At 22.2% G+C, this 21,775-nt stretch overlaps 1 protein-coding gene across 3 annotated transcripts; it reads left to right on the forward strand.

Moving 5' to 3' along the window:
- The first annotated feature begins 1,191 nt into the window (after nucleotides 1-1,191).
- Nucleotides 1,192-19,107, forward strand: LOC122512480. Of its 3 annotated transcripts, none has more exons than XM_043628330.1 (5): nucleotides 1,192-1,410; nucleotides 14,659-14,776; nucleotides 14,875-14,937; nucleotides 16,260-16,451; nucleotides 18,743-19,107. In XM_043628330.1, exons 1-5 carry the CDS (start codon nucleotides 1,402-1,404, stop codon nucleotides 18,961-18,963), a joined length of 603 nt encoding a protein of 200 aa, XP_043484265.1. In that variant the 5' UTR covers nucleotides 1,192-1,401; the 3' UTR covers nucleotides 18,964-19,107. The 3 variants fall into 3 exon arrangements, with proteins under 3 accessions (XP_043484265.1, XP_043484262.1, XP_043484264.1); XM_043628327.1 differs by lacking the exon at nucleotides 1,192-1,410 and adding an exon at nucleotides 2,351-2,417; XM_043628329.1 differs by lacking the exon at nucleotides 1,192-1,410 and adding an exon at nucleotides 10,895-11,155.
- The last annotated feature ends 2,668 nt before the right edge of the window (nucleotides 19,108-21,775 follow it).

The following is a 21,775-nucleotide window of genomic DNA, read 5'->3' on the forward strand; positions in this document are numbered from 1 at the left end:
TAAAGTTTGGATAAATCATTGAATTTATTTTTTAATAGATTACGAAAAAATTATTGAATAACTAGAAAAATTTTACTAATTAAAATTAATTAATTCTAGTAAAAATTCCAGTTAGAAAAATATAAAATACTTTGCCTAATTTTTAGGTTATTTTTGACTTATTAGAAAAAATTTTACAGGTTGTTACAATTTGGATAAATTATTGAATACAATTTTATTATAGATTACGAAATCTATAAAAAAAAATTCAGCAAAGTATTTTATACTTTTTAGTTCGAATATTTAGTTGAATTAATTATTAAATTATTTCAATTTAATTAATTAATTTTAATTAGTAGAATTTTTCTAGTTATTCATATTTAGTAGAATTAATTATTAAATTATTTCACTTTAATTAATTAATTTTAATTAGTAGAATTTTTCTAGTTATTTAGTAATAACTAGAAAAATTATACTAATTAAGATTAATTAATTAAATTGAAATAATTTAATAATTAATTCTACTAAATATTCGAACTAAAAAGTATAAAATACTTTGCTGAATTTTTAGATTATTTTTGACTTGTTAGAAAAAATTTGACAGTTGAAGTTTGGATAAATCATTCAATTAATTTTTAAATAGATTAGGAAATAGTTATTGAATAATTAGAAAACTTCTACTTATAAAAAACAACAAAAGTTAATAATATTAATTAATTAATTAATAATAATAACAAAATACTTCGCTTATATTTTAGTTAATTTTGACTTAAAAAAAATTTGACAAGTAGTTGAAGTTTGCAAGAGTCACTCAAAAAATTAAAATAGCAATCACAATATTTAAATTAATGATTCAATTTACAGTATTGAGTCAAGGTTTTTTTTTATATATTTCAAAAAATAATTATATCTCGATGCGAATATTTTTTTACCAAGAGCAACACTGCCTTGGTAATTCAATTTTTTAAATTACAAACCTAAATTATTTCAATTTAATTGAAATTGTTTACAGCAAATATTTTTTTTTTCTATCAATGCATAATTCTCAATTTTTTGAGATTTAATTGAAAGAAGAAAAATTTACTTGAACACTAATTTTTCCCTACTTCCGGAAGAAAGGTATTTTTTTGCCAAATTCTCCTTGAAACCTCCTTGAAGTTTTGAAAGATTCAAGTGGGGTACTTTAAGAAGGGAGTTGTTAGGTCCCATGCATCATGACATTCTCCTAAGACATCCTAACTAGATCAGATCCCTTTCGAGACTGAACCTCATCGGTTAAAATTCAAATATAATATTTAAAATAAGTTGAAGTTTTTTTTTTCTTTGCCATGGAGTAAAAAATATTTTAATCACGTGACTGGATTTATCACAAAAGCAAAGTGTGTATGTGCCAAAATTGCCCAGAGATTTTAAGACTCCAGAATGTTTATGGTAAGTAAACATTTAACATGATGAGGTTAAGAATATTAAAATATTGTAAGTACAATAGAGAAACGTTAAAATGTATTTAGGAGTATAAAAATAATAATTTTTTTTTAATTATGCAAGTCGTGTTTGGTTCAATGAAGTTTATTCGTCTCATAAATTTTATTATCAATTTTCGAAATTTTAAATTCTGTTTTAACAGTTAAAAAAGAGTTAAAATTTCTTAAAAATAATTTAAGAATCAAGAACTGAGTTACATGAAGTATACTTTAAGTAAACAAATTAAAAAAATAATAAATTAATTAAATTTTAAATATTTTCAAATAAAAATTAATTTTTTAAATTTATATACATAATACAAGTATATTTACTTGTTGATTATTTTTAATATCTTTTATTTGAATTTAGAATTATTTATATTAATAAAAACTAAATTCTAAAAAATTAATTTATAATTTTTTATTTGCATAATATTTTAATATTATTAATAATAATTATAATAAATACAATGTTTTTATTATTGATTATTATTTATTTACATTACATTATTATTTATTTGTTTATTTATTTAAATTATTTTTTACAAATTTTACGATTTAATTTTTTACGTTAATTAAAAGTAAAAGTGAACATAATAAAATATTTTTTTACAATAGTACATTGAATAACAATTATGAATTTGAAAATATTATAAACATCACGAGTATATTCATTAAGAAATGATTGGAAATTAACCTAATTATTAATTGCTCATTCATTCGTAAACATATCAGTAAATACTGATGTACCTCGTGACTTTATGTACTTTCACTCAGTGATTGATCGTCTCGGTACAATTGCCCGATAGCAAGTTAGGTATTACAATATAATTCTCATCGGCTCAGCCCCGTAATACATGCGTGGTGATCTATACTTTATCGTTACACTAAATGCAGTACTCATTTACCCTCAGGTTCAGACAATAAACTCGTGATATGTTACTTCAGATCCTAGTTTCTCAGGAAAAACTTGTTGTAAATAATATCATTTAAGTTTCTTCAAAAGAAAATGAAAAAAAAAGAATCATGTATGTACATGAAATTACGAAATAATTTATTTCATTTGAATTAAATTTCTAGTAATTAATTAATTGCTAAATTAATTTTATTGGCCAATTAATTACTAGTCTAATTATGCTAATTAGTAAATTTATTATTTAATTAAGTAATTTTCTTTGTGAGAAATTAATTAACACATTTGAAAAAATGTATTCGATTCAAACAACTAATTACTTGTCTATTATCAATTATGTATTTACTTGAATCAAATAATTTTTAATTAAATTAATTAAATGGCCAACTTGACTTTTTATTTGTTTCCAGTAAGTTTTCTTTATTTCAAATAAATTTTATTTTGTTTAAATAAATTATATTTAGTTAAAATAGTAGTTTTATTTATTTTAAAATAAATTTTATTTGAAACAAGTAAATAACCTAGATTTGCTCTGAGACAAATATAATTTTATTTAATTCAAATATATTATATTTGGTTTAAAAATAAAATTTTTCTCTGGGTGCATTTGAATCAAATAAATTTTTTTTCTGTCTATAATTAATTTAGTAATTACTCTAATTAATTAATAATTTTTAATAATTTAATAATTTAATAATTATTAATAATATTATAACTCTAATTAATAATCACAGTAAGAACTTCTCTTTTTTCAATAAAATTTACTGATATTATAAAATTTACTCTGGAAATAAAGAATTTTAAAAGCCAAATTTACTGTTTTTAATGTTAATTTTTGTATAAAAATTATTCAAATTTTCTTTTAACATAGTAAACTTAGCTATTAAAAATTCTTATTCTTAAACTAAATTTTACTATTTCTGAAGTAAATTTTTATTAATTTTAATAAAAAATTGTCTTTAAAAATAGTAAAAGTTGTTCTGGAAATAACTTTAATATTAAATTTTATTATTTTTGAAGGAAATTTTACCGAGTTCGAGGTAAATTTTATTAATTTTTTACTGCATTTTACTTCAGATATAGTAAAATTTATGAAATTTTAAAACAAAAATAGAGTTTGTAAGAAAAATTTTGATTCAAAATTTATAAAAATTAGAGACTACTGAAAAAGATAAAAAAAAATAAACAGAAAAAATTTAACAAAAAAATCTGATTTAAAAAAGCCATAATTAAGAGAAAAAATGAAAAATAACTTTCAAAGAAATTTAATACGGTACAATACTGTAACAAAATTAATTTGCAAATTAATTAATTAATTAATATAAATCTAATTCAAATTAAATCAATTATTTCGTAACATTATGTATAATTTTTTTATTTTTTCATTTTCTTTTAAAGAAACTTAAATTACATTAATTACCAAATTAATTATATTAATTAATTTCTTCCAAAAAAAATTAGTAAATTAATTATTCTTAATTGAATACTAAAGATAATTTGTTATAATTAGTTTTCTTTTTTTTCCATAAATCTAAAAAAAAGTCGTGTGTAATTGTGTAACGAAAATTTTCTTCTATTTTGAGACAATTTGATCAGATATCTTTTTGATTGAAGCGTATTTGTGGAATTCCAATATTGCTTATTTTTTGTGTCAGTAATAATGCATTGAGAAATTAGATATAATTACACCGTTAATCGACACGCGATTATTATAAGATGCGCAAGAGTAGCTAATTGGCGTTGGATATTCGCTTAATGATTTACTACTTATTGCTCATTTTAGTTATTAATCGTATAAATTTAGAACGTTTTGTATATATAGTTTATATCGTATGAACTTTATCTATGTAATTATTTATAATTTTCTTTATATTCTATCTTTATATATATTCGCGTAAATTGGTTAAAATTTTTTTTTTAATTTATTCACTCATTTAGAATCATAATCAACAATGAACTAATTTTCATTCTTAATTAATCGATTTCTCAATTATAAATTGTTTCCTAAGATATTGGAATTAAATAAATTTCATTGCGATTTTACTATATAGAAACAATGAAATCGTGAAAAAGATAGGACTTTGTGGAATGTAGTTTATATTTTTGTCTTATAATTAATTGTGCCTCATTGGAAAATTTATTATTATTATTATTATTATTATTATTATTATTATTATTATTATTATTTTTTTTATTCTTATTACTATTATCATTATCATTATTTTTATTATTATTATTATGATTTTATAATTATTATTACAAAGTAATTACAAAAAACGGTTCTAACAAAAAGCAAATATTCTAATTATTATCATTTTTATTATAATTACTATTCTCATTATTATTATTCTTATTATATTTTTATTATTATTATTGTTTAGGTATATTAAATTTCTTTTTGAATGTTCTCTTTTCACACATTAAATTTTGTCGATAAACTTTTTGAAAGTGAAATTATATAGTGAACTTTTAAATTATTGTCCCTTCTAGAAGTAATTTGATCCATATAAAAAATTACTTGAATTGAAATGATACAATTAGAAGGATATATAATATGGTGAAGGGAATGAGAGAGAAATGACCAAAGAATATACAATATTTGCAACATTTAACTACTCCCACTAATTCTAGTTTCTGTCTTGCAACAAAGCAATGAATTTCATATGTAATCCTTAATCATACCGATGTCTTGTTTTATTCATAAATTTTTTTTTTTTGCGTAATTTTCATGGGAAAAAGAAAATTATCTTTAGTAATTTTTAATTTACTTTTAGTATTTTGATGTCGATAAAAAGGTTTCAAAAAGTTACAAAATTTATTATTAAAATTTAAATGAATTTATAATAATAATAGTAATAATTGATAATAATTGATAATTAATAATTATAATAATTCGTATATCTAATAATTATAATTACAATAATACTTATTATTTTTTATTTCTTTATTTTTATTATAATAATAATTGTTATTATAATAATTGTAATTATAATAATTATAATAATTTTAATAATTTAAAATAATAACAGTTACTCTCTAAATTCGAATTAGTGACTGAGTTTTTGAGTTTAAATTAGTAAATTTTACTAATAAATAGTCATTTCTACTAATTTATTAGTAAAACTCACTAATTTAAAAGGGAAAAGTCAGTCACTAATTCGAATTAGTAAACATTTTTATTAATTCAAATTTTGAGAGTGTAATATTAATTTAGTGCTTGGAAAAAATATTTCACCTGAAACAACTACATATTTTACTATATAAGCGAAATTTTTAGTTGCTTCAATTAAGACTTTCGTTATTCTAGAGAAAATTATCGCTGTTTTAGGTAAAATTATTTTTCTGTGTGATAAATATTAACTTGTATTACATTTTTTTTTCTATGATATACCCAAAGAAGGAAAGAAATGATTTAAAGTTTGGAAATTTTTCGAGTTATAAATTTTCTAATCATTTTGAAGGATTCTTTTCATAAAAAGAAAAAAATTGCCCTAAAATATTGTGAAATTTGAAACAAAATTGGAAAAGGCTAATTAGAAGCATCACGAAATAAACGACAGCCGACATGGCACACGTTATGTCAGAAGCACGTGAGATTTATAGATCACTGCCGCATAGTACTTGCATTAAGTCCTTTCGCTTCTGAACGCTTACTTTGTCGTGCATTTCGCTGGTAGTTGTTCGTGACGAAAGTACCGAGGGTAATATCTTCTTAAAGCTTCACCTCATAAAAGTCCAAACTAGTGTTTTAAGAACTGTGATAAAAGTTTTAAAATACACTCCAAACAATGTCATATTATCAATTTGCAACAAAAAAAGAAAACATTTTCAGTATAGTGAATATACTATTTCAGTATTGCTTTCTCTACTTTTTAAACTGATTTTCATCGATTCTTTTATTAATTTTAATTCTATTTTAAACATAAAAAATTAAAAATAAAAAACGATAAAAATTAAAATTTTTTATTTTTATTTTAGATTTTAATTTTATTTTTACAATATCATAATTATATTCTTGCTAGTAAAAAAGTAGTTTTATATTTAAATTTATTAATACAATATTATTAAATTGTTTAGGAAAATGTTTCTGATGTTTAATTTTGAGTATAGTTGATTTTTTCACTGATGTTGTTAATTATTTATGAAATTAATATCTTGGATAATTTACTTGTAAAGTTGCATATTTATAAACGAACTATAATAACAGTACAGGAATGCCATCAGTAATCTTCCTCTGGAGCAATTAGCTAATCGCAGACAAACGAGAGTAGTGAACCATAAATATCTGTTACAATCGGGAGATTCACGTTCCACGCGAATAGGTATTAATCGAATGAAAATATAAATTATCCCATTGAAACAAAACTGTCAAAATATTATAATCAGTTTGTTGCTTTATATGAAAATGTTATATTAAATTTGTCCAATTGTGTCGCTTTACAAAATTATTTATGAATTTATCGAAATGTTTTCGATTCTCTATTCTAGTTTTTATATTTATTCTCTTTTTGCTTCGAGAAAAATTTCCATTTAATTTTTTTTTGCTTTTGACAGTAGTAGTTTTTGCATAAATTATGAAATTTCAGAAGAAATCAGATTGATATTTTGGAAAAGTTGAATTTTTAATGATTTTGATTAAAAATTCTAATGTTAGGGAAAAAAATTAAATTTTTGTGGCAGCTATGTAGTTTTATTATTGTTTTTCGTTTTTCGGTGTTTTTAGTACTTTTAGTATTGTTTTTAGTTTTCAGTATTGTTCTCTTTTGTATTAGTATTCTCTAAACCTGAATTAGTAAAAAGTTACTAATGAAATGACGAAAAAAGGATTTAGTAATAATTTTACTAACAATTAGCGAAATTGACTATTTGTTAGTAGAATTGTTTTATTAATAGTCGATAAAATATTTTCGCACTAATTCTTAGTGAAATAGATGACTAGCAATTATTGAAATTCTACTAAAAAAATTATTAAAATTTTATTACCAATTAGTAATATTCTAAGTTTAAGAAAAAAAATCTTTCTAAGAAAAGGTGAAAAGTCCATGAAAACTACTAACAATTAGTAAAATTTTACTATTAGTAGAATTGTACTAATTCAGATTTAGAGAGTAAAAATGTTTACTAATTTCAATTAGTGACGATTTGCTTTTGAGTTAGTGAAAGTTACTAATAAATTAGTAGAAATTACTATTTATTAGTAAAATTTACTAATTCATAGCAAAAAGTGAGCCACTAGTTCAAATTAGTAAACATTGTTACTAATTCAAATTTAGAGAGTGTTTCTTCAGTTTTGCGTTTTATTTGCCATCGATATTTATTCGACTCTAGTTGAATTAGTGAATTGAAAGTAAATAATTGATTTAGATATTTGAAAAAGATATTTTCCACTTTGGTTTTACTTTGTTGTTGTCAGATAAATTACTGTGTCGAGTTGAAAAGAAAGGTATTACATACTTAATCTTGAGGAGTTACATATACACTTGTAAGGTTGATACATGTAATAAATGCATTCCTGAGTGTATAAATGTGAACATCACGAGCATGAATGCATTTTCATTGTACGCAATAAAAGAAGTTCTTTGTGTCGAGAAAATGTCGAGGTATAGAGTGCCAAGTATAAAATGGGCAATTTGACCCTTGAACTTTTTTTATAACACTTGTATGAAAATTATATGACACGCATGTTATCTGTTTGGTGTAATGTATATATTCTCCTCGCATTATTCCTTAATGTCAATCGTAAAATTTCTATTGCCAAATACTTCTATGTGCAGTAATTTTGTTCTTGGAAAAATATTTCCCTTTTGTGAGTTTGCAATGTTGGGAAAATTATATTATTGGCTCTTTTACTTTTTTGATTTTAAATCCCTAGGGGAAATGTTTTTTATATTCTCGACTGATTTTTTGTTTAGGGAACAAAACTGTTGAGAAAAAGTTATGAATATAGTCGTATTACTTTTTCGTAATTATATACGGAGATTACAAACTCATTCGTCACTTATAATATTTTCAATCAAAAATAGTTGAAAGTTTCGTCGATTAAAATCTTAATTAACTCTGAATTTAAATCGTCAAAATTTTCAATCTTTTGAACTCTGTAATTCATCTTATTTTTAATTAAGCTCCAATTCAGTTGATCTGAATTACAATTTTTCCAAACTTAAAACAATATAAATTTTAATTAATTTCCAAATCAATTGATACTGAAAAAAAATGTATATATGATTAAAATAACCGATTACTTTACTACTATCAATTAAATATTTACTTGAATTGACATAATTGAGTTCTAAACAAGAATGTTATTAAAAGTTTTGAAAATAATTGAATTCGTGCGAAGAATTTTATTAAAATTTTTGAGAAAGATTTTATTAAGACTTTGGAAAATAATTGAATTTTTGTCAAGAATTTTATTAAAATTTTTGAAGATAATTCATTTTTTGCAAAGGATTTTATTAAGATTTTTGAGAATAATTGAATTCTTTAGAAGTATTCTATTCAAATTTTAGAAAATAATTCAATTTTCGCGAAGAATTTTTTTATTTATGAAGATAATTGAATTCTTGCTAAGACTTTGATTACCAATTCTAAAAATGATTTAATTTCTGCGAAGAATTTTGTTATTTATAAAAAAAAATTGAATTCTTTAGAGAAATTTTATTCAAACTGTGTATTGAATGTAGGAAGAATAAACTTCTTGGAAATAATTTTATTAAAATTCATTAAATAATTGAATTTCTGCGAAGAATTTTATTATTTATAAATATAATTGGATTTTTGCTAAGAATTTGATTACAATTTTTGAAAATAATTGAATTTCTGAAGAAAATTCGATTATAACAGAATACTTGACAAGAATTTTTAAAAAATTTTTGAAGATAATTCATTTTTTGTGAAGGATTTTATTAAGATTTTTGAGAATAATTGAATTCTTTATAGAAGAATTTTATTCAAATTTTAGAATTTTTTTATAATTCAATTTTTGCGAAGAATTTTCTTATTTATAAAGATAATTGAATTCTTGCTTAGACTTTGATTACAAATTCTTATCAAAAATTTAATTTTTGATAAGAATTTGGTTACAATTTTAAAAAAGAAAATTGAATTTCTGACGAAAATTCGAATATAATCGGATTCTTGACAATAATTTTAGAAAAATTTTGTGAAGATAATTAAATTTTAGCGAAACTTTCATTAAAAATTTTGAAAATTTGTAATTGGATTTTTTAAGCTAAAGATTTTATTAAGATTTTTGAAAATCATTGAATTTCTGCGAAGGATTTACAATTTATGAAAATAATTGAATTCTTGTGAAAAATTTTATTAAAATTGTATTGAAAATAATTGAATTCTTGCAAATTTTTAAATAATTAAATTTTTCCAAAGACTTTTTATCTTTCAATTAAATTTTTGCTAAGAATTTGTTTCCAATTTTTGAAAATAATTGAAATTCTTCAAAGAATTTTGTTATTTATAAAAATAATTTTTTTCTTCCGAATAATTTTATTTTTAGTTGTTTCAGTTAAGACTTTAGCTATTCCAGAGAAACTAACGCTATTCTAGGTGATTTTTTCCAGGTTTTTTCCGTGTATTTTTTGTAAATTTGATAATTTTAGTAATTTTGATAATTTTAGTAATTTTAATAATTTTGGAAATTTAAAAAATTTCGTAATTTTGGCAATTATTTAAAATTATTTTCGATATCGTTAAGGATGATGAAAGCGTTTGGTAAACTGTTTGCTCGCATATATATGCAATCAGATACTCAAGAATACGATGAGTATTTGTATGTGTATATACTCTAACTGGACTTGATGATAATCCAGATTCGCTGGGAGAAAAGCATAAGATATATATATTTACTTATTGTGTGTGCTAACTAAGGATAAGTGTTTGCTTTAAATTGGCGAATAAAAGAGGAAATAGAGTGTGAGTAGGAGTTAGAAAATCCACATCGTCACTTAATTTTCTTTTTTTTTAACATTTAATGCAATTATTTCATCATTTTGTACTCGTTGCCATGAAGGGAGTGATTTGTTAGTTATGAAATGCATTTGCGGTTATTACGGACGAATCATTATGAAATCAGTTTGAAATACAGAATTTAACTTTATTCCCAAAAGAATACATCGTGGAGATTTATTAAATCGTTATATTAATTATATATATCAAGATAGATTTAGCAATTGTTTAGTCAATGTGTTCTTTAATTCTTCTTTTTCTATTCTTCTCGTTATACATATTTCGATTAAAAATTTTTTATTTTGGTTTAATTTTTGAAAATGTATTTAGCAATTTATTCGCAATGGGAAATTGATCAATAATCAGACGACTGATTGTGATTCGGAGGTGTGAGATAAATGAAAGCTTTTAATAAATTGACAACGCACATTTGAACAAGAGAGAAGTTGAGTATAAATTAAACTCAATATTGTATGTACGAATGAAAGTTGGTTTTTGCATTTGCATGTGTTGTTTGAAGTACGACATTAGTTTTATGTGCACACGTCCTCATATGTATGATCGAGTTTCACGATGGGGAGATGCAGTCACATGATTCTTGTGCGGTTTATAGTCAGTTTAAAACCCGTGACTCTGTTGCCTCACTTCTAACTTCAATAAATTTATACACAGCGTGTTGGTGCAACCTGGACAGAAAATCGCGTGTATATACATATACAAAACAAGACCTCTAGCAGCACTAGAATTTAGTTTTGCTTTGGAGCACAAACCACTTCGATCCACACACAGTTCATGTGATCCAATTTTACCCACGGGACTCCAGTTTATGGGCACGCATGTAAAATCCTATTTATCTTCATTATACTTCCAAGAGCTCAATCTAACGAGAGCTTTTGTTTGTTTTTCTGTGTATATGTGTATATATAGATATATATCTCTCTCGTGTTGGAACGTTGGATTCTATATCAATGACTCAATTAGAAAAAATCACTCCATTTCATGGTTCATTGACCGTTGAGGCAGTTTTTTTCTTTCTTTCTTTCTTTCTTTACGCCATTCGTTTCAACCCTTTTTATTCGTGAAAATTATACATTTATTTAAACGAATTTATTAATTTCGACAATTCTGATTTTCTTTTATTTGCTTTTCGTGAAAGAATAACAGGCTTTGGATAGTGGGACTTTTTCCGTCTATTTTAAAAAAAGGCGATTTTTTTTACTTATTTTCAAAGAATAAGAGTTTTCCGACTTTTCTTCTTTTTTATTTTCTTTGGAAGAAAATACCACTTTTTTGGTTTAAAATGCAACTTTTCCGATTTTTATAGAGTGAAAAATAACAATATAGTCAGGGATAATAAAATTGGTCAGGAAAATGTCAGGGAATTTTGTAAAAAATACTTGGAAAAAATATCAAATTTCAGGAAATTCTATAATAATTCTAGTTTTTGTTGTTTAAAATCAGTTTTAAAAAACTTAAAAACCTTGAATTCTCGTTAAATTTTTTTTCAACTTAAAAACTTTTGAATCACAATTAATTTGAAAATAGTAATACCTATATTTTTCTTATTTTTGTAAATAATTAAAGTTATTTTAAATAACTGTGACGCGCTCCAAAGAAAGATACTTAAGAAAAAAATTTGAGGTTATGTTTATAATTTTCGAATTAAAAATACAGAAAGAGAATCAATTATTATTAAAAATTATTGAACTTCCAGACTTCATTACATATAAAATATTTAATAAAGACTTGGTTTAAAATTCATATAATTAAAAAGAAACTTGTAATCAAAGATAAATCTGGCAGAAATATAACCTATAATTCGTTTGCTTCTTAAATACCTTTCTGGGGATCGTTACAATTAAATTCTAAAATAACTTTTTATAAATTTATGAATTATAATTAACTTAGAAAAGATTTTAGTTATAAAATGTTGCAATTTTCAGAAATAATTGAATTTCAAAAAGTTTTAAACTAAAACTTTTAATAATTTTAATTCGTGTAAATTTGATTTTTATGTATAATAAAGAATTTTAGTTGAAAACTGTTACAATTTTTAAAAATAATTGAATTTCGAAAGGTTTTAAACTAAAATTTTTTAAGATTTTAATTTCTGCGAAGAAATTAATAGCATATAATTAAATTTTTATGTTTAAAATTATTTAAGTTTTAAATAATTTTATTTAAAAGTCTGCAATAGATTATTTTTTTAAGAAATTTTAATTCAATTTTTAAAAATATTCCAATTTTTAAAACAAATTTTATCAATTAATTATCAAATTAATTAAAGTTTTGTGAAATGGAATTGAAAAAAATTATATTTGTTAAAGAATTTCATTTGAGATTTGAGAAATTTTACTGAAATTTTTGAAATTAAAATTTTGAATAATTTTAATAAGAGATTTTAAAAAAATAATTAATTTCTTAAAAATTTCAAGGAGAAATCTTCAAATGAAAATTTGAAAATATAAATTTTTGAAAATTTGCTCTCAAAAGTTACAATATCTTTTAAAAGAGTAATTCCTAGAATTTTTTGAATATAATTTTATAATTTTTTGAATATCTGCAGCAAATAATTAGATTCCATTTTTTTTAAATACAATATTTTAGAATTATTATTAAAATTGTGGAGAAAAGAATTATTTAAAAAAATTCTCTCTCTTAATTTGAATCACTTAAAAATCATGGTTTTAACTGACAATCAGTGACTGACTTTTTGCTTCTGAATCAGTTAAAAATAACTGATTTTCAGTCAAAAATAACTGAAAAATTAGTCAAACTTGACTAATAATTGAATCAGTCAAAAAAAAAATTTACTGAAACATTAGTTATTTTTAACTAATTGTTAGTAGAAATATTACTATTCGATTTAGTGACTTACTTGTTGCTTCCAAATCAGTTATTTTTGACTGATTAAAATTTAGAGAGTTAATTTATATTCTTAAAAAAATATATTATAGTTTTTATTTTATTTATTTTTTATTAAATGTTGAATTAGTTTATTGGCACTTTCAATAATAATAATAAAAGTGTGAAACTATAAAATGTTTAACAATAAAGTTTTTGCGGACAATTATTGTCGCTTTTTATAACCTACTCAATGCTTTACACCTTGAGAGAAATTTACTGTTTAACTTTTATCTTAAATCAGTGTTGCTGTTATTTTCACTTACGATATACAAGTACACCACTCGTATAAAGGGAGTTTTGTATATTTCGAAATGGAAACTAAGTTATATGAGCATTTTGTTTACATTATGGATATAGAATGTAGATGAATGGAGTAAAGAATAGTTTTCTCAATTGTTTTCTATTCAATCATTCTGCCTAAATTATTCATAATTTTCTATAAATTTTAATTAATGAGATTAATAAGAATTAGTGAGATTTTGCACTAATTATTATTATTATTACTTAATTATTATTATTAATATTTAATTATTAATTATAGAAAATTATTAATAATAATAATAATAATAATAATAATAATAAAAGGCTATGTTTAATTACAGTTTAATAATTAGTAACTAAATTTTTGTCTGATTTACATCTAGAGTGTAATTATTAAAATTCAATTCAATTAAATAAATACATAAAGAAATATATAAATGTTAATTATGGAAATAAACGTAGCAAATTGTATTTTTTTAATACTTTCACTTTTTTTAGTTGCTTTTAAAAATACAATGACAGTCAAATTTACCTTTAACCTTGTCAGATTTCTCAGCTAAATTTTTTTGATTGTTTTTAAAATGTAGAGTCACTGCGACAACCGGATCTTAATAGTTTAAGATACGTTTTTTTAGATAAAGGGTTAAGTTTATGCATATTGTGTCCACCTTCACCTAGATTTAAAAAAAACTGAAGCAAAAAGAGTTTATCTCTTCAAATCTAATCTAAATAAATTAATCGAGTAAAAAATCGACCGCAATTTAAATAGAAAGAAACAATATTAAATACATTTTTAAAGTACATGTAACAATTTTTTTTAAAACGAATAAACTTCAATTTGATCGAACACTATTTTTTAAGTAGTTAGCATTAAATAGTGATTAGTATTTTATATGAATTAGTTCTAATTAGTAATTAGAATTTAATATTAATTAGTAATTAGTATTTAATATCAAATAGTACTTAACATTAATTAGTACTTAAAATCAATTAGTAATTAGTACTTAATATTAATTAGTAGTCAGTGTTTAATATTAATTAGTAATTAGTACTTAAAAGCAATTAGCAATTAGTATTTAATATTAATTAGTAATTGGTATTTAGTATTTAATATGAAATTTTACAGTACTATAATATTATATAAAAAATGTTCTAATTTATAATATTTTGCAGCTAAGGCTAACAATACTTATTTTGACAATAACAGCCATTAATGCAGCTTCACTCGCAAGTGTTCACTTAAAATTTGTCTCACCTCCTCACACATTTGAACATGGATATGTAACTGACGGTATGTTCTACTTATACAAAAATTATCCAATAATTACTAAGAATCGTTATTTTTTAAATTTATAAAAAGACGAATAAATTGCTTAATTTTGTTTTTAGGAGGAACCACCTTAATGCAAAAGTCATTTCTATCGATTGGCAGAAGAAGTCCAAGAAAATTCGGTTTGAACTAATTTATATATTTTTTGTAAATTCCATAATTAGATTGATTAATTAAAATGAGAAATTAGAATCATTGATTGATTAGAATATGGTAAATTATTCATTTACGATAATTTGCAAAAAAAATATCCATTTATAATACAGTGAAACCTGTCGGAATGAAACTCGATTTCTTAAATTTTATTACTGTAAACAATCCTTAAAAAATTGTTTTATAATTTAACTTTGTAATATTTTTACAATATTCTGAATCTAAGTGAAAATAATTGTTATTGGATATTTTTGAATACAAATAAAATTTTTAAAATAGAGTTTCATTCCGACAGGCTCGATTGTAATTTGAAAAAAGAGTAGAATAATTTGCAAAAACAAAATTATTTATTTATGTAATAATTAGCAGAAAAAAATGGCAAATACAGTACCGGCCAAAATTGTCAGTCCACCCATTTTTGAAGGAATGAAAAAAATTTTTTAACATAAAATTTATGAAAACTCAAATTTTTTTTGGTTTATATTTTGAAAGACGATAAAATTTTGAAAAGAATAAGACCTCACAGAAGTCATTTGGCCAAAATTTGTAGAATATATTCTTAAAAATCGTCATTTTCAATGTTTTACAAAAATTTGAATAACTTCTAATGAACGCTTTTTAATATATGAACGCTTTTTAATAATCTTAGGCTTATTTTAAAGGTCATTTTCTACGGAATAAAAATTACTTATAGGCATTAACCTGTAATTTTTTATTTGGAATAAGCATGACGTCAAAGTTGGACAAAAATATTGGAAAAATTTGAAATAAATTTTTTGTACTAAAAACTACTCTAGAACATATATAAAACATGATATGGTGTAGATTTTTCAAGAAAATTTAATAAAAAAATATGTTTGAATTTCAAAAATTATTTTTCTTTTAATAATATTATTTCAAATTTTTTGAATATTTTTGTCTAACTTTGACGTCATGCTTATTCCAAATAAAAAATTACAGGTTAATGCCTATAAGTAATTCTTATTCCGTAGAAAATGACCTTTAAAATAAGCCTAAGATTATTAAAAAGCGTTCATTATTTTAGAAGTTATTCAAATTTTTGTAAAACATTGAAAATGACGATTTTTAAGAATAATATTCTACAATTTTTGGCCAAATGACTTCTGTGAAGTCTTATTCTTTTCAAAATTTTATCGTCTTTCAAAATATAAAACAAAAAAAATTTGAGTTTTCATAAATTTTTTATAAAAAACTTTTTTTCATTCCTTCAAAAATGAGTGGACTGACAATATTTTGGCCGGTACTGTAGTAAAATATTTCACATTTTTAGGAGAACGAATTCAAACTAATGGAATACACAGCAATCGTCTTTATGTGGAAGAACGTCCCAATAATATAAAACCCGAGAGTGCTGAATTTTTGTGGCCACAAGGAGTTTTTCAAGCTCCAACTAATATAAATGATCTTGGATACAGTTCACAAGAGTCTGGACATAGAACGCCTGATTTCTCAGATGGAACTCGTAATTATTTTTATTTCTAATAGATTTATTATTAATATTAAAATTATTAAATATTTTAAAAATATTTTTGCACTACTAAATTATTTAAATAGTAACGAAAAAAGTATTTAATGGGTCAAAATAAGTGAAACCGGCCACTTGAAAAATTTTTGTCCCCGAATTGAAAGTTATCTATGGTTTTTGATAGATATATGAGTAAACTTTTACCCGCTAAAATATTTTTCAAAAATTTTATTTATTTTGAAAGTTATCAGGTGTTAAACTTTTAGGTTACTTTTTATTCTTTTCATTATTACTCCGAAACGAATGAAGATAATTTCAATTTTTTTTTTGGAAATTAAAGCTAAAAGTCTGTAGTTTAAAGTGCAACTGAAAAAATTGCTGTATAATAAAAATTTTTAATTGTTATTAACAATTATTTTAAACAATTGCGATTTAAAGTATGTTCTCAATGTCGGAAAAAAATCAAACTATACTCATGTGATGCGCAAAACTCTAACGAGTAAATTAAAAAAAAAAAAGTGAGTAACCTCTAAAATTACAGAAGTTATGCATATTTTTCTGACGACGCGCGGGAATTAACTGATTCGCAAACTCTCGAGCGCGCGGGAATACGCCCGCGCCCGCGCCCGCCGCACTGCTCACACTTGTGTTTTCAAACAATTTATGTTTACAGAGAAGGAGAAGTAATTAAAATATTATTTTCTTACTGAATAGTTTATTAATATTTTTACTTTTGGAGTAATTATATACATAAAAACCATTTTGTATGTACTCATAAACTGCTTTGCAGTTTTTATGCTTTGATAAAAAACTTTTTTCGTGGGTCTGATATTCTTGAATCGTACAAAAATCGAAATCGATATTGTTTGTGTAGAATTTCATCAAAAAATTTTTTAAATAATTGGATTTCTAAATAAAATAATTGAATCATTTGTCACTTCTCCAAAATTCAATTTTTATTAGTGTTTTAACTGAAATTTCTTCTATAAATTCGCTATTTTTAATAATTTATTATTTCTTAAAACTGTATTCCCATAAAGAATTTTATTAACAAATTTTTAAATAATTGAATTCTTTGAACGAGTTTTAATAAAATGTTTAAGAATAATTATTATTAAAAAAAAATAAAACAAAAAATAAAAATAAAAAATAAATAAATAAATAAAATAATAAATAAAAAAAAATAATAATAATAAATAATAATAATAATAATAATAATAATAATAATAAATAAATAAATAAAATGTTTAAGAATAATAATTATTCTTAAACATTTTATTAAAACTCGTTCAAAGAATTCAATTATTTAAAAATTTGTTAATAAAATTCTTTATGGGAATACAATTTTAAGAAATAATAAATTATTAAAAATAGCGAATTTATAGAAGAAATTTCAGTTAAAACACTAATAAAAATTGAATTTTGGAGAAGTGACAAATGATTCAATTATTTTATTTAGAAATCCAATTATTTAAAAAATTTTTTGATGAAATTCTACACAAACAATATCGATTTCGATTTTTGTACGATTCAAGAATATCAGACCCACGAAAAAAGTTTTTTATCAAAGCATAAAAACTGCAAAGCAGTTTATGAGTACATACAAAATGGTTTTTATGTATATAATTACTCCAAAAGTAAAAATATTAATAAACTATTCAGTAAGAAAATAATATTTTAATTACTTCTCCTTCTCTGTAAACATAAATTGTTTGAAAACACAAGTGTGAGCAGTGCGGCGGGCGCGGGCGCGGGCGTATTCCCGCGCGCTCGAGAGTTTGCGAATCAGTTAATTCCCGCGCGTCGTCAGAAAAATATGCATAACTTCTGTAATTTTAGAGGTTACTCACTTTTTTTTTTTTTAATTTACTCGTTAGAGTTTTGCGCATCACATGAGTATAGTTTGATTTTTTTCCGACATTGAGAACATACTTTAAATCGCAATTGTTTAAAATAATTGTTAATAACAATTAAAAATTTTTATTATACAGCAATTTTTTCAGTTGCACTTTAAACTACAGACTTTTAGCTTTAATTTCCAAAAAAAAAATTGAAATTATCTTCATTCGTTTCGGAGTAATAATGAAAAGAATAAAAAGTAACCTAAAAGTTTAACACCTGATAACTTTCAAAATAAATAAAATTTTTGAAAAATATTTTAGCGGGTAAAAGTTTACTCATATATCTATCAAAAACCATAGATAACTTTCAATTCGGGGACAAAAATTTTTCAAGTGGCCGGTTTCACTTATTTTGACCCTAATACAATTATTTTTTTTTACTTTCAGAATATCCTGATCCTTATCTTTTAACTGGTGAACAAGCGAAACGAGCAGTAATGTTTCTTTACGGACGTGGAGAACTTTTTTTGACTGATTATCCACATACGAGAGCTCTACTGAGAAATCAGGAAGATAGAATACGAAATGGCTTATCGACACATATATTGAGTAGTATTAGACCGCAATCTCCTTTTTATAAAAAAATGTCGCACAATATTAATTACTGAACCATTAACAAATGTATTGTTACTTTCCTGTCACACAACGAATTTTCAATTTATAAAACTAATGAATACACTAATATAAAACTAATATTTGAAAAAATTGAACTAATTTTTAAAATATTAAAATAAAAAATTTATATTAAATTAGAAGGGAACAGCAGTAATTTATAGAATAAAATTATTTTTTCAGTAATCTATATCTATATATCTATTAAATCTATTTCTAAATATTTTTTTTAAATTAATTAATTTTTTTTAAAACTATTAAATGAAATATTACACTGAAAAAAAATTTACTTGATTCAAATGATCGATTCCTTGTTTGTTATCAAATAAATATTTACTTGAATCAAATAATTTTTTTAAATCAATTGAATTTTATTTGCTTCAAATACTGAAATTATTGGTTCAAATACAATTTATTTGTTTGTGTCAAAATAATATTTAATTCAAGTAAATATTTATTTGATAATGGTAACCGATTAAATGTAACCGATTAATTAATCGGTTGTTTGAATAAAATTAATTTTTTTTAGTGTAAACTTCATTTTAATTTTTGTTTAAATAATTTATTTCTGTATGTTTAAAAATGTTGCAATTCTTTTAAAAAATGTTCCAGTTTCTGAAAATGATTTTTTTTTCTAATTCATGTAATTTAGAGTTTATTTTAAAGTATAAATTCTTTTTATTGTATACATGAAGTTTTACTAAGTACAGAAGTAAAATTTCAGATATTTTGTATACTAAAAGTTTGAACGAAATATTTATTTATTTTTGAGTTAACAACTACTGGTGAAGTAGATTTCTTGTTAAAATTATTCGATTTTCGTTGCGAGGAGACATTGAAGTCGATATTGCAGTTCTCTTTTAATTAATAGTTTTTGTCAACAAACTTTGTTGAAAGTCCGTTAGAATGCGCATTATATTTTAAATGTTTGTGAATTTGAACAGAAGAAAGAATTTTTGCGAGGTAAAAAGTTAGCAAAAATTTTACTAAAAGTCTGTCAGGGATCACAGTTAGTCTTTTTCCCCTTTTTATAAAATTTCCTAAAACATCTAAAATCAAATGTTTTCTCCCTTTTTCCCCTTATCATTTTAAAGAAAAACTAAAAAATAATTTATTGTAATTTGCTGTAAATTAGAAAAACTTTTAATTTTGCTTAAAGAAAAAATTGTTGACTTTTTGCAAACTTTGGAAAAATTTTATTAAATTAAATATTATTTTTGAAGAAAATATTAGAGAAAAAAGAGAATTTTTTATGAAGGAAAAATTTTCTTTTTTTAAAAAATTACAGATTAGAATTAAATGAACAACTAACAATTAAATAACAAAATGAATAACTAACAATCAAAATCATTATTTACAAAATGATTCTAAATGAAAGGAAAATAATTACATATTTGAAAGTAATTAACAAACAAGTTAATACAACTTAATATACATAGACATAAAGTAATCATGAAAATAATAAAAGATAATTTCCATGGTGAATAAATATTTAATAAGCAAACAAGTAATTCTGCCTGAGACAAATCTTGTTTAATGTGAACACAAAGCGATGAATAAACACTTTGAATGCATTAAAACCGCACCTCAATGTTTTACAAAGAACACTAAATCTTTCTGAGTGTTACAAACACAATCTAAATTGATTTCTCTTTACTAAATAAGACCTTACTTCATCCCAAGAAAATAATGAAGGTGGATATCTTCATCATGAGATCTTTATAAATACATAGCGCTTCTGTGACATGCATGTTTACATTTCGCAAATTGTTCATATATTTGAATTGTCTGATTTTTTTTATATTATTTTTGAAAAATGAGCAATAATATGTATATTCTACCTTATTTTAATATTAATACTAATCTGTAAAAAGTGTTGATATTAAATGAAAAATAACTCAAATGTGTTGTTATTAAGTTCAAAAATATTTAAAAATTCTCATAAACATTTCAATTATCTTTAGAAATAATTAAATTCTTCTCCGAAATTCAATTATTTTCAAAAATTTTTCCCAATTCAATGATTTTTAATATCTACTATTTTAATAAAATTTTCAAAAAGAATTCAATTATTCAAAAAAAAATTTAATAAAATTCTACACAAACTTTTAATTATTTTTAAAAAATAATAAAAATTTCACAGGAATTTAATTATTCACACATTTTTTTTATAAATTATTTCGCAATCATTCAATTATTTTCATAAATAATAAAATTTTTACGGGGATTCAATTATTTTCATAAATAATAAAATTTTTACGGGGATTCAATTATTTTCGTAAATAATAAATTTTTTCTTAAGAATTCAATTATTTTGATAAATAATAAAACACATTGCAGAATTTCAATTATTTTTAATACAATTTTTATAGAATTCCTTGAAAAAATATTTGTCAAAAGAATTCAGTTATTTAAAAATTTATAAATAAAATTCTTTATGAGAATTCATTTTTAAGAAACATGCAATTATTCAATAAATTGTTATTTTTTGTATTTAAACAATTAAATTCTAGTAAAATTTTTCAATAAACATTAATTTAAAAATGAATTTCAGTAAAAATTTTAGATTATAATTTAATTTTAAAAGCATTAGAGCGTATATTTTTAGAAATAATTGAATTTTGAAAAAGTTTCAGATTAAAATCTTTAAAAATTTGAATTTTTCATATTTTTAACTAACAATTCTGTGGAATTAATTTTTTTGAGAAACTATAATTGTGGATTTTTTTTCAAATTATTTAAAGTTTTTATTTTCTAATTTATATTTAATTAAAGAATTTACAAATAATTGAAATTTTGTAAAATTGA

Source organism: Leptopilina heterotoma, unplaced genomic scaffold (genome assembly GCF_015476425.1).
Source record: "Leptopilina heterotoma isolate Lh14 unplaced genomic scaffold, ASM1547642v1 Lhet_99, whole genome shotgun sequence".
NCBI lineage: Eukaryota > Metazoa > Arthropoda > Insecta > Hymenoptera > Figitidae > Leptopilina > Leptopilina heterotoma.

Excerpts from the sequence above, each read along its gene's own strand:
- LOC122512480 (XM_043628327.1), top strand. The coding sequence starts at position 2,379 with ATGTTACTTCAGATCCTAGTTTCTCAGGAAAAACTTGTT. Across the intron at positions 2,418-14,658 it reads TTTCTCAGGAAAAACTTGTT|CTAAGGCTAACAATACTTAT; the intron begins GTAAATAATATC and ends AATATTTTGCAG. Across the intron at positions 14,777-14,874 it reads ACATGGATATGTAACTGACG|GAGGAACCACCTTAATGCAA; the intron begins GTATGTTCTACT and ends TTTTGTTTTTAG.